This window comes from Podarcis liolepis (assembly GCF_965112155.1).
Source record: "Podarcis liolepis genome assembly, chromosome: 4".
In the NCBI taxonomy this organism is placed as follows: Eukaryota; Metazoa; Chordata; class Lepidosauria; order Squamata; family Lacertidae; genus Podarcis; species Podarcis liolepis.
Genome location: NC_139558.1, coordinates 97,105,048 through 97,118,840, shown reverse-complemented (window position 1 = coordinate 97,118,840; position 13,793 = coordinate 97,105,048). Strand labels below are relative to the sequence as shown.

General features: G+C 46.3%; 1 protein-coding gene and 1 long non-coding RNA gene across 2 annotated transcripts in view; both read left to right on the top strand.

Annotated features, from left to right (window-relative positions):
• The window catches only part of LOC310705448, a 91,351-nt gene extending 79,268 nt beyond the window's left edge, over positions 1-12,083 (top strand). The window contains exon 2 of the long non-coding RNA XR_014525293.1: positions 11,003-12,083. This is a non-coding gene — a long non-coding RNA (uncharacterized lncRNA). The remainder of the gene's footprint in view (positions 1-11,002) is intronic.
• The window catches only part of ACER3 (alkaline ceramidase 3), a 58,339-nt gene extending 46,256 nt beyond the window's left edge, over positions 1-12,083 (top strand). Inside the window, exon 11 of the mRNA XM_083499979.1 lies at positions 3,474-12,083. Coding sequence (XP_083356105.1) covers positions 3,474-3,545 — 72 coding nt within the window. The 3' untranslated portion in view covers positions 3,546-12,083. The remainder of the gene's footprint in view (positions 1-3,473) is intronic.
• Positions 12,084-13,793: the final 1,710 nt, after the last annotated feature.

Here is a 13,793-nt window from a genome sequence, read left to right as displayed (position 1 = left end):
AAGTTTTCATTGACAAATCAATAAGAACAGTAGGTTCAAAACTTTTGGATCAGTTGAAAAAACATGTATCCCTCGTGGATTTGAACTGCTTTTAAAATCCACCTTAACGTCTTGCAAATCCTTCGTGGCAGCTGGCTGTTTTGCAGAGAGTACCCTCCCTGCTCCCCCTTCACAAGGGGCCCTGCGTGTGTCAGCATAGAACAAGGGGCAATCTTTGACTTCAGAACGATTCGTTTTCTTAGCAAGCGTAACTAATCAATGCACAATCACTTGAATAGCATCTCTGTTTTTGCATGTGTGCATTTATCCCAAACTCTAAGCCAGATGTTAGGCTCTCTAGATGTGGGACTCCCAGCTCCCTTGGTTCTGTTCGCCGGAGCCATTAGCGACAGGACTCCAAGAGCATCTCAAATTTACCATGGTGCAAGTGATTCTGAAGTCTCTCAGAAGCTGCTGCTTGCATTTCAGTGCCTCTACTGGGCAGCAGCACATTGGCTTCCCTTGAAACAAAAGTTCCAGTTTCAGAGATTTAATTTTGTTGGAACCTCAATGGGGGGGAGAGAATGTTAAACACCAACCCCTACACTGCTCTTGCTTCCTATTTACATAAAAAAACAAACCCCAAGCATGTTGCTTGCATTCACATGATTAACTTGACGCCTCGCTTGCCTTTTTTTTTTATTTTATTGATACAGCAAGAAGAAAAAAAAGAAAAAACACAAATACCAAATTACACACAGGAATAACCATAGACACATAATTTTCTTAACGAACAATGAAACATAAATTGGTCTTAACACTAAAGACCCAACCTCCTGTCTATTCCATATTTCGATTTTATATTACTTATTGCCAATAAACACTTTTGCCATAATTAAACTTTTTCTTAATATATCTAATTTCTTACATCTACCTTGCAAGTATGCCTGAAGTTCCTCGAATGCTGCAACAGAATTTAAACTACTATATTTATGTTTCGAATATTCTTTGAAAACCTCCCATTTTGAGACAAATTCCTGTTTTGATTTATTCTTTATTTTTTCCGATAGACCGTCTAATTCGGCATATTCTGTCAGCTTTTGGATCCAAACTTGTATACAAGATTGGACGCCTCGCTTGCCTTGAGGGTTTCTCTTGGGGCCTAAGGCACAAGCCTCTTTAAAAAACCCATCAGAACATGGCTGTTTTGAACATTGTTCTGAAACATTGTTCTGAACCACCAGAACGACGTGTCCCACAACCGTAATGAAACAGTTTGCACCCTTTTTTCGTGTGTGGAGGCAACAAGGACACACTCCGGGCGATAATATTGCTAAGTCTCAATGGGGTGGTTGTCGCTTTCTCCCGTCCCTATTGTTGGGACATGCCTAATTGTCTTGAAAATCTTCCACTTGAAAATGCAGCACTGAACTCACACACAAGGCAGGCATCCAAGCGGGAACCTTTCCAAATACCGTATTTTTTGCTCTATAAGACTCACTTTTTCCCTCCTAAAAAGGAGAAATGTGTGTGCGTCTTATAGAGCGAATGCAGGCTGCACAGCTATCCCAGAAGCCAGAACAGCAAGAGGGATTGCTGCTTTCACTGCGCAGCGATCCCTCTTGCTGTTCTGGCTTCTGGGATTCAGAATATTTTTTTTCTTGTTTTCCTCCTCCAAAAACTAGGTGCGTCTTGTGGTCTGGTGCGTCTTATAGAGCAAAAAATACGGTACTTTAAAATAGGTTTGCCCAGTGCCACAGTTGGAAAAGCTTCCAAGAGACAGCCCCGCTGCTAAGAACTTGCTTCACTTTCGCAGAATGCTCAGTGCTTTCTAGGGCAAACAGAAGGAGGAAGAGCTAAGCTTTGGAAGTCCTTGCCAAGTCATTTGCTTGGACAGACGGAGGGGTCAAGGGGAGTGGGGCAGCGTCTCCAGCATGCAGCACTACAGCATTTTAAAGCTTCGTGTCACTGGGTAGAGATAAAGGATTGTCTTGCTTTCTCGCTTTGCTGTTTTGTTTAGGCTGTTAAGGAATTTTCTGTTTAGTGATTTAACTGGTTTGCTTTTAGATGGGTGATGACTGTTGTTGCTGTTTCCTTGTATTACCCTTGATGTTGTAACCCGCTCTGGCCTTGTGAAATGCATAAAAATATAATAAAGTAAATGTCATTTTTGAAGGTGCCTTTTGATCGAATAACTGCACTACTTTTCATGTACATATTAATTTTCTTAACAAGGTTTGTATAGCAGGTACTCTTAAAGAAAGCATAAGGCGGTATAAAATTCTAAGCAAACGTAGGAATTAAAAACAGACTTTAAAAGCAGCAGACAAAGAAGTATAGAGTTGGAAGGGACCCCAAAAGTCATTCTTGCAATGCCGGAATAACATAATAACATCGTCAAAATGCAAAGAAAATCAACAGTGTGAAAAACAGGTGTACATGTTATAATGATGTGTCTGGGTAGGGTTGCCTAAATGCAACCGTTTTTTGTAGTGCCATGGAGGTGCTTGCACTAATATTAAAAACCCAGAAGTCCATGCACCCCCAGCTGGCAAATGGGGCCACAGGGTGCCGCCCTCCGCAGTCCCTGAAGCAGTTGGAGTAGAGCATTCAGTTTCTGGTAGGGAGGCAAACTTCCTTCAGCAACTGCACTCCTCCTTGGGCTGATGGCTGGGGCCAGGCCCGTCTCCCCTCCTGCCTTAACAAAGGTGCCTTTGTTCTGACGACAAGAGGTCCCTAAATGGCTTTCTCCCAGTGCTAGGGTTTGGGATCCCAGGATTGCAGCAGTGAGAACGCTTCTCTGCCCATAACGGCTGCTCTTGCGCCTATCTCCAGGCCACGTGAATTGCCTCTTCTAACGTGAAGGTTAACATCTTTCCCAAGCCGGCTAAAATTCCTGGTTGCTTGTGCCCTGAGTCCAGGAGATGCCACGGCTCAGTGGGAGAGTATCTGCCTTGTGCATATACATTCAGAAGGTCCCAGGTTCAGTCCTTGCGGGCATCTCTAGGTAGGCTTGGGAGAGACTACCTGCCTGGGACCCTAGAAAGCTGCTGTCAGTGTTGACTATACTGAGCTAAATGGACCAAGGGTTCGACTCAGTATCAGAGTATCAGACATGTACAGTATGACAGCTCTCCATCTTTTTTTGCTTATTAAACCAATAAAAGTTTTTCAGAAGAGAGAGTCACCCGGATGCTCTTGTGTATAAACACTGCGTAAACTGGAATTACTATTTACTAATCATGTTCATTCCCTGGCTCCTGTGTCTTTTAACAGCAGCTTGGTCTGTGGACATTAGCAAGTGACGATCTGCTTGCTTGCGTGCTATGAAAACCCCCTGGCCTCTACAGATCAAGCTGCTTTTAAATGGACAGGAGCAAAAACCAGAACATTTTGTCTGATCAGTTGGCAATCTCCAGGGAGGTATGTGTGTTGTGTTTCTATGTTTCGGCCCAGCAGTCTTAAGAACCCCTTTTCTCCCTTCCTTTCAATAGTTTCTCTTTGGGATTTGGCCTGTTCTCTTAGTAGAATCGACCAATAAGCAAGAATCTGCGAAGAAGCAATGACGAGGACATTTGACCAATGCTGAAGAGACAACTTACCCCAGATGCATCAGGAGAGTCTACAATAAACCACTTGGACTGGCGTGTTGAACGTTCTTGCAAAGGAATATCCCCCTTCCCTTCCCTCTGGAGCTGCAGAGAATCTGTAGAAACAAGAGCCAGCCTATCTACAGAAGCCACGTTTAGAGGTTTTTCTGTGCTTCAGGTATCAAAATGAGGGCGTGGGATTTCTGTATACAATACTTTTGGAGCTGCTGGGCTGGCAGATTGTGCTGCTCACAGAAAGCAAGTGTGCTTTCTGTTCTTGCCGGTGGGTTACAGAGGTTTTCATGTGGCTGGCCAGAATTTTCATTTGTGGGTGAAAACCTAACGCGTCTGAGCATCATTGGAGCTAGACAAGAACAGACAAGACCATCTATTTGATCTTTATAAGGGGTCTCTGTGTTCCCGGGCGCACTCTCTATGTCTGCTGGTACATCCGAACAGTCTGGGGATTTACTCTGGCTTTCCAAAAAATGGTTTCTTTAGCAATTTGCACACGATAAGGGGAGCTGGGGTAGGAGTGTTATTCTCTTAATTGAGTGATATGTCCTGTTTCCTTTACAGACAGTGGGATTTTAATTTGATGGGGGAGTGTCTTTCCACGTGCAAAAGGCTTGTGAAATTTGCTGTTAAGTCAGTGATACTCGCACCATAAACAGAATTCGTCCACCCCAGTGGTTACTTGTGGAACCAATGAAACAGTATTAGCTAGAGAGGTGTGACCCAGGATCCCTTGTGGAACAGTAGAGGATGCTGGGACACATTTCTCTGATCACTGTGCAGCTGCAAAATGTTTTGAACCAGAGTAGGAGAACCACCCCTTCGAAAACCACTCCCTCGCCATGGGATAATTGTAGGCCAAAGGAACAAACCTGCCTTAGCTCTCGCCCTCCGACCAATTGGAGATGTGAACTGTGAAGCTGGACTTTCATGGCAGTCCTAAATAGTTACCTGGAGGTAACCAATCGCCGCTTCTCGTTCCCAAACAAATTTAATTCATACCTGCCTGCCTTCCGGAGTACAAAATCCATGCACAACTGTTCAGATGCGCACGTGACATCTTTTGAGTCTCTTATCTCTCAGCCTAACCTCCCTCACAGGGTTGTTTTGAGAATATTCGGTATGCCACCCTGATCTCCTTGGAGGATGGACAGAATAAAAACGTAGTAAGAAAGTTAGGATTGTGCCTTCCTGAAACGAAGAAAAGTGTCAATTGGCCAGCTGCGCTTTTCTTGACTGTTGCTTCAGAGGTTGTTAAAAAGAGACGTATACCTAATTCGACAGTTATGCTACCTGAAAGCTGATGGGGGTGTGCATGTGTTTTGCCAATTTGTTAGACATCCCTGAATGTTGAGCAGGGATTTTTGCCTTGGGTGCTTCTTACACTGTGAGGAGCTAAGAATTGGGCTGTTCGGCTTCTGGCGGATTCTGCCGGATGGTGAAGGAAATGTGGTTTTGTTGCATTGCTTTTCTTCCCTGCATGCTTTGAGCTCCTTTGTGCTTTGGCTAAAGTCAGCAGCCTCTCTTGAGCTAATGAGGCAGCTCAGTTTGTTTAAGAAGCTCCTGAATGGCACTGGTACCCGAAACCTCCACACCCCTTAAGAAAAAAGGCACAGGCTATTCCTAGCCAGGACACCCAGAACAAACACTCATGCTATTTTTTTGCTCTGCTTTTGCTTCTCTTCGTTTGGAATATTTGCTGCCTTCCTGAGTTTTCCAGCCACTTAAAAGGGGAAGAATCGCAAAAGTGCATTTTTCCACCCACACCTTGTGCTCATGCAATAAGAGTTCCCACGCGGTTGAGATTAGGGGTCACTGCTTCTTAGATTGAACTCCCCATGCATAAGCCGCTCATTGCTATCTCCCCCTCAACCCTGCAAGCTGGCTGACAGGCAAACGCTACAACCACCTGTCAGACACCTGATGCTCTTATGACATCAGATGATTGACAGGTGCATGGTCCCAGCTGACTGACAGCGTTGGCCTGTGGGGGGTGGGGGAAATGGGAGTCAGGGGCCAAAAAGGTTGCCCACCCCTGCTCTGCTGCAAAGGACTGCATTCACAAGATCATTTTCCCTGAAGTCTGAGGAAGGGCATTGATTCGTGTTTGAAATTTGCCAGGTGCATTTTACACCTGGCTATCGGCCTCTAGGGACGCGGGTGGCGCTGTGGGTTAAACCACAGAGCCTAGGACTTGCCGATCAGAAGGTCAGCGGTTTGAATCCCCGCGACGGAGTGAGCTCCCGTTGCTTGGTTCCTGCTCCTGCCAACCTAGCAGTTCGAAAGCACATCAAAGTGCAAGTAGATAAATAGGTACCACTCCGGCGGGAGGGTAAACGGCGTTTCCGTGCACTGCTCTGGTTCACCAGAAGCGGCTTAGTCCTGCTGGCCACATGACCCGGAAGCTGTTCGCCGGCTCCCTCGGCCAATAAAGCGAGATGAGAGCCGCAACCCCAGAGTCGGCCACGACTGGACCTCATGGTCAGGGGTCCCTTTACCTTTACCTATTGACCTCTAGTGACCAAGTTCAGATGCCCACAGCCAGGATGGCTCCTAACGTCTCCCCCTTCTGGAGGCGCATGGCTGGGGATCCTTGGAGCTGGACTGTTTTCACACGCTAGCAACACACCCTGTAGAATCCTACCCGCTATTTTATATCCACAGAATCAGAACGAATTTCAGAAAACAAAAAGCCGCATTGAAAAATACGATATATATTTTTTTAGCCTCCTGGTCCCAAAAATGGCATCTAGGCATTCCGTTTTAGCGACTGGTTTAAGCAGCCACTTGGCTCCTGGCTTATGCACCTGAGTTTCCAACACTGCTCATGGTTGACTTCCCTCTGGCTTTCTTTTGGCTCTTATGTGAATTGGCCAGCCTGCGAATCATGTTTGGTATCTCATCCTTGTATTCGGTTACAGATCAGTGATGTGCAATGTGGCCTCGTGAGTCTCAAGTCTCCAGGCTGTCAGTAGCCAATGGCATTTGCCTCTCTCGGGCCCAAACCCCATCAGCCCAAAAACCCATCTCCCACCCTGTCCTAGCACATTGCTTGTAGGGGCATAGGCACCTGCCTTGTGCTCAGCCTAGATTGCGGGATCCCTATCTAGTTCTGTATTGTCTACACTGACTGGTAGCTGCTTTCCAGGATTCAGGCAAGATCTTGTTTCCCAGTCCTGCCTGGAGATGCTAGGGATTGAACTCTTTTGCATACGTCCTGTACAAATCCACCCAATTGACCATGCTACTCCCACCCCAAAAAGCACATGTTGCAAACACTGCCTATGCCAGGCATGGGCAAACTCGCCCCCCCAGATGTTTTGGGACTACAACTCCCATCATCCCTAGCTAACAGGACCAGCGGTCAGAGATGATGGGAATTGTAGTCCCGAAACATCTGGAGGGCCGAGTTTGCCCATGCCTGGCCTATGCTGTTTCCCCGCAGTTCTAGGTATCTTGGAATCACAGATAGTAATAATAATTATAGCCAAGATCATGAAGGCTTGCAGCTTGCTTTAGGAGTACCAATTCCGCACCAAATAGTGGGTGAATGAAGAAAGTGAAGAGTCTGCCAAGTCACATTTTTCTGCCGTGCAGCTGCCCATCCAGACTTCTTCGTCCTGCGGTTTCCCTCTCAACCTTACTCATATTTGGCATGTTTCTGAGAGCGAGTCGAAATTGCGGGCTCCTGATTTGGAGCTGTTTTGTAGCAGCGTGATAAGCGGTTACGCGGTAAACAGTAAGAAATCCCAGCGTGTCTCTCGCTCTTTGCTGTGCAGAGAAACAGGGCTGGCTCAGCTGCTTTGAGAGCGGCCAATGTTTTGCCCACGCAGGGAGGGCAAAGCCCAGCACAGAGGGAGAGTTGTGTAGGTGCCATTCAGAGCTCTCTGCAGAGAAATTCCATAACTTGCCTACCGCCCACCACAACGTGCCGTAGCTGTTAACGCTTTTTATACCAGAGCAAGACATTCCAGGTGCTGTTTCCGTGGTGATGCCCTGGAGCGGGCAGGTGCCGTGGGCAAACTCCTGGCATCAAGAAATAAAAACACCCGGAGCTATTGCATGGCCCTGCCTCCTTCCCAGCCACCCTTCGTTGGAGGGCTCTACCCCATCTCCCCATTTGGATGTGATTGGAGTGACTGGATTCAGCTGCTCCCAATTTTATTTTATTTTTTTAAAAAGCCCGTCAAAGAAATATTCCTGGTTTTATGGGAGTCACTATTGGGGCCAATCCTCTTTCAGGAGATGTGCTCAGAGCCCACCAGAGTGGCTGGGGACAAATAAATAAATAAAACAAAACTTAATTTGCATTAGCCAATGGCCATAGCAACAGCAAAACATTACAGTTTACACAGAAATAGAAATTTAATATAAAGCACATTTTAAAGTCCTGAATCAGCCGTCAGTTAGTGGCCCTAAATCTGATATTTTTTCATACAAAGGGTGGCAAACGTATACCATCAGCCCTAGAAGTCTTCCAAGCTAAACCCCTAGCCTAGCTACTATACGGGGCTCCAATTTGGACTGGTAACCACCTTAGCACTTTGGAAGCTGTTAAAGTTTCTAAGGCAGTTTTTCCCCCCTGTACCGCCATGTGTCCCAAACGCATAATTGAGACTGGAGGCACGTCTCCCTTCAGTAGAAGTACGGACTTGGCAAAGAACTTTTAACTGGGGCAAATGCCTCTTAAAGTAAGCCTTTTAGGGGTGTAAAATTTGCAGGGGCCGCAATAGAGCTCTGCTAGCTAAGGAAAGGGGCCTGTTTAAAGTGAGTCGTCTTAGCACACCTGTTTGCATCTCCTGTAGCAAAATCTGGCGCGGCTAGGGCATCTTCTTCACTTTATGTAGTCGAAAAGAGCAATGCTTGGTCCAAATGTATTCTAAAAACCGCCGCCGGAAGAAAAGAATGTAATATTTTCAGACCGGGGGTAGCCAACATGGAGCATGGACATTTGACTCCTAACACAGCCGCAACGGTCGGGGATCTGTGTCTACGTGGGCTCCACGTTGGCTACCCCTGCTAAAGACTGTGTGCCTCTGAAATCCCTTCTTGGCTTTACTGAACCTGTGCAATACTGAAAGTTGTGTGTGAATGCTTGGGAGTTTGTCTCTTATCAGGGGGAAACCTAGGCTGCCTTCCCCCAGAAGGAAGATAAATGGCATGGATAAAATAAAAGCGGAATTATGTGTGGTGTCCCTAGAAAATCCGCCCCTCCTGCTCTTTGTGTGTTGAAACTCTGCTTTTTTGGGGTGGGGAGTTAAAGCCTTATTCTGAGTCTTGTTGATGCTCTTCCCTGCCACACACTGTTTGCTGCAACAAGAAAGAGACGCACAACATTAGGAAGCCTATAAATGCTGTGTGCACTTTGCCCCTGAGATGCTGCCAGCTAAAATGTGGAGCCCGGAATTTAAAGGTTGTATTTACTATGATTGTATCTTCCCAACCAGAGGGCCCGTTTTTTAAAAAAGAAATCACTCCCTGTGACCTGCAGCCAGGAGGCGATGAGCTACAATCTCCACCCCAGCTGGAATGTATCTTAAGACTATATCCAATATGGAGCCAAAGGCTGGGGTTGGACCCCTAACGAGGGGAAACAATTCACATCTGCAAGGAGCAAGGTCTTTGCCCCTAACTTGGCCATCCCCAAACTCGGCCCTCCAGCAGTTTTGGGACTGCAACTCCCATCATCCCATTGGTCAGGGATGATGGGAACTGTAGTTCCAAAACAGCTAGAGGGCCAGGTTTGGGGGTGCCTGCCTTGAAACAATCTAGTTCTGCTCTCTCTAGCTGTGTACGGTCTCACCTGTGAAAGATCTGAATCTTCTCCCCAGGTGAACCCAACAGCGGGAACTTGCGGAACTTCTTTCAGTGCCACAAACCGTTGAAATAGTTTTGTGTGGAGGAAAGTGGGACGGTGAACGTTGCCCGTTTATTTGCCAACCTGGATTAGCTGCCCAGTCTAGTCATTAAAAAGAAATCAAGAGGAACATTCCCCATATCTCAAGACTTGTTTGTGGTGTAATGTTTGATTTGGCAATGACAGTAGATGTTGCTGCAGGGATATTTTTTGGGTGACCCCCTGTTTCCAAAGACCAGGCGTTGTGTCACAATATCTGACGGCATCCCTGTGAGGCACACAGATTGTATTCTGCTCTTTTTTAAAAAAAATAGCCTTTTCTCAGTCATAATGACAATGTGGATCATCTGAGGAAGGAACATGGGATACCGCCACATACTGAATCTGAGCATCTGATCTGATGAGCGGCTGAACGTACAGCTAAGCAATTGAAGATTGGGACAATGTTGGTACTTGAATACCCAACAGTATTAAATAAAAGCCCTCCTTAACTTCTGAGAAGTTTGCACAACTGTATGTGCTCCTTAGCGAAGCGTCTTCCCATTCTGCCCGGGGGAGAATCAGGGATGCAGTCGGCCCGTCTTCACAAACCAGGCGGTTTGGCCTGCAGTTTATTCTGGCAACGGCAGTAAAATATTTGCCAGTGACTCTTCTTAGCGGAAGCTGAAAGTGGGGCGTTGGAAGGAGCAGGGGGAGGCAGCTTGGGTTCAAAACGTGCCATGGATGTTCACAGCAAGGCGGTAGTGGTGCACATATCAGACGCGCATGAAATGCAGAAACCTTCCGCACATGATCTTTAGGTGAGGTAGCAAACCTGCTTCTGCTCTGCACCACTTCAGGCTTCTGCGTGGAGAATTAATTTATCCGCGGAGAACCATTTCAGCTATGCAACCTCCTCGCTTGAAGGCTGAAGGGGTTCAGTGCAGGCTCACCTAAACTGCCTTCTCTCCCAATTTTGCTGAGCAAATCCCTGGTTCCTGAGCTTTTCCAGTTTCCGCTTCCTCGGCTCAACTTTCCTTTCCACACCTCCGACTCTGCTCCGTGGGATCTCTGCCTGTTTTATCTGTCCCGTTGCGCCAGGAGTGGGGATCCTTGGGTTTCGGGGAGCTGGTCCTCTGTACCTGGTTCCCTGAATTTTCCCCAGGCTGTACAGTCATACCTCGGGTTACAGACACTTCAGGTTGCGTTTTTTCGGGTTGTGGACCACCAAAACCCGGAAGTACCGGAACGGGTTACTTCCGGGGTTCGGCGGTCGCGCATGCGCAGAAGTGCTAAATCGCACTTTGCGCATGCGCAGACGCACTGAATCGCAACCTGCGCGTGTACAGACACGACGCGGTTTGCGGACATGCATCCCGCACAGATCATGTTCGCAACCCGAGCGTCCACTCTACTCTTAATCCTGCCCTGCTCTATCCCACCCTTGGGTGCTTTTGCCTGGCTGAAATACAGTGGTACCTCGGGTTACATACGCTTCGGGTTACATACGCTTCAGGTTACAGACTCTGCTAACCCAGAAATAGTGCTTCAGGTTAAGAACTTTGCTTCAGGATAAGAACAGAAATCGTGCTCTGGCGGCAGCGGCAGGAGGCCCCATTAGCTAAAGTGGTGCTTCAGGTTAAGAACAGTTTCAGGTTAAGAACGGACCTCCGGAACGAATTAAGTACTTAACCCGAGGTACCACTGTATGTCCTTGAACTCTTGAGACGGATGCCTCTTGCGCTCCTTGCCGAAGAGAGAGTTGGGTGAGCCATGCGTAGAAACTCGTCTGCTTGTACAGTGCTCTGCCCACTTTTGACCCCAGAAGGTCTGGAAAGGAAGGTGATCCTCAGAATGGAAAATGCTCCCCACCCTACCTCTGTATTACACTTTCTGTATTTATTGCTGCTTATCCCTCTGTGCCATTAACGCTTTCCCATGTGCAAAGTACTGCTTTGCTTCCACGTTAAAGAACCAGCATCCAGATTTCCCAGGGCGTGGTAAGGGGGGCGGTCCATTTTTTTCTGGTTTTACTCCTTTACCCAGAAGCCCCCTCTCAGTTTCCTACTGCAGCAGCGGATCTTGCCCGTCAGATTGGCATCTCTTTGGAGTATTCCTCGGACCTCCCTGTTTCCGAAACCCTCTAAAACGAGTATTGCTTCCTTCTTGTCGTGTCAAATGAATGTTTGATTATTGGACACACTTTTTAATGCACTGATTTTAAGATGTCGCTTATTATTATTTTGTTTAAAATGGAAATGGAACCGGGCTGTCGAAAGGGATGTGGTTGGATATCTTATGTCAAGTGACCAAACTTGGTTTTTTCAACCTTTTTTTGTTGTTTTCGCTGTTGTTCTGGACCTGTGGGATTATTTTGTAAAGAAACGTTTTCCTTTACAGACGAACTTAACTGTGGTTGTATCACGAAACAGCAGAAAACTGTATATAAAGGCCATTGTGATGAATACTCTTCAAGCATTTTGATATACTATATTGAAATCTTTCTATGGGACTCATTTCTCAACAAATAAGCTTATAATATATAATGCTATTTTGCAATAAAAGTGGCTTTTTCAGATTTAAATGACGTATTTAATCAATTTACCCTTTCAGCATTAATTATGACTTTCTAGCTAATAATTATTAAAGGATTTTTGATTTAATTAAGGACTCCATTGTTCGTTCTTTCCCCCCTCGCTCATTTTTTTGAGGTGTGCCTTCATGAGTTTTAAGGTTCCTTTTCTTGCACCTGTTGAAAAAATTCTGGGTAAGTAAAAGTAGAGGTCTATATACAAATACACACAAAATCTATTGTTTGTGATGCTCATAGAGGTCTTAAGAAAATTTATTAAATAAAAATTGAGTTGAACCTTTATAGCAGAAAAGACAGGAATATACAAAAATCCAGGAAAGGAAACTCTAAATATAAAACATTGATAAAGTAAAGGTAAAGGGGCCCCTGACCATTAGGTCCAGTCGTGACCGACTCTGGGGTTGCGGTGCTCATCTCGCTTTATTGGCCGAGGGAGCCGGCGTACAGCTTCCGGGTCATGTGGCCAGCAGGTCTAAGCCGCTTCTGGCGAACCAGAGCAGTGCACGGAAACACCGTTTACCTTCCCGCCACAGCAGTACCTATTTATCTACTTGCACTTTGACGTGCTTTCGAACTGCTAGGTTGGCAGGAGCAGGGACCAAGCAAGGGGAGCTCACCCCGTCACAGGGATTCGAACCGCCGACCTTCTGATCTGCAAGTCCTAGGCTCTGTGGTTTAACCCACAGCGCCACCCGCGTCCCAGCAAAACATTGATACATCAACATAAATCAATAAACTCTACATACATCAAAATAATACATCCACAACATGTAAGGAACTATGCAATAAACTGTATAAAAAGAAAACCTCTGTATGGTGCATGAAATGTGCCTATATTTAGTCCTATTCCTTAGATAGCTAAAATGCCTGCTTAATATTTTCTTAACATCCATCGATCCAATTTTCTAGATCGCTTAAAAACCAAACACGTTTCAGCTGCTCTGCCTTCTTCAGTGGCCTATTTTGTTACACAGTGTCTAAAAATATATATATCAAAATGTATGTATAATGAAAAAACTAATTGACTAATGCGCTCCAGCTGCTTAAACTCAATTTGCCTACCAAATCACATCCAAATAGCTCCTTGGCTTGTGTCAAGGTCAAAAGCCAACATCTCCACCTGGCATAAGTTTGCAAAAAAAATGTCAGTCACCTGTCCTATGTAGTTTCTGTGTGTGTATGTCAGGCATAGGCAAACTCAGCCCTCCAGATGTTTTGGGACTACAACTCCCATCATCCCTAGCTAACAGGACCAGTGGTCAGGGATGGTGGGAATTGTAGTCTCAGAGCTTCTGGAGGGCTGAGTTTGCCTATGCCTGGCGCATGTTGCCAACATGGGCAGTTGAGCAAACAAACAGCTCTGCTTCCCTTTTATACTGTTATAGATTGTGGGGGGGGGGACTCCTCTAAACTCTAGAAATGAATAAATGCTAGGATTTTGATTAACTGAGATATGGGTTAAAGTACAAGCTACAGGGCTGCGCGAGACAGAGAATTCCTGAGCTGGCTTATGCCAACCAGCCTGGCTGGCTTGGTGAAGAGCATAGCTGTCAACCGTCCCTTATTTGGCGGGAAAGTCCCTTATCCCAGCACTGTGTCCCGCTGCTGTCCCTTATTGATGATGTCCCTTAAATTTCCCGGGTTTCAAAGGAAGCAGCTCCTCTCCCTACCTCCCTGCCGGTCAGGGACGAGGGAGGCTCCAATGTGTTGCTTGGCTGCGTTGCTCACCCAATAAGGAGTCTAAGAATGACTGGGGGGTGGAGCTTGCATGCCTTGTGCT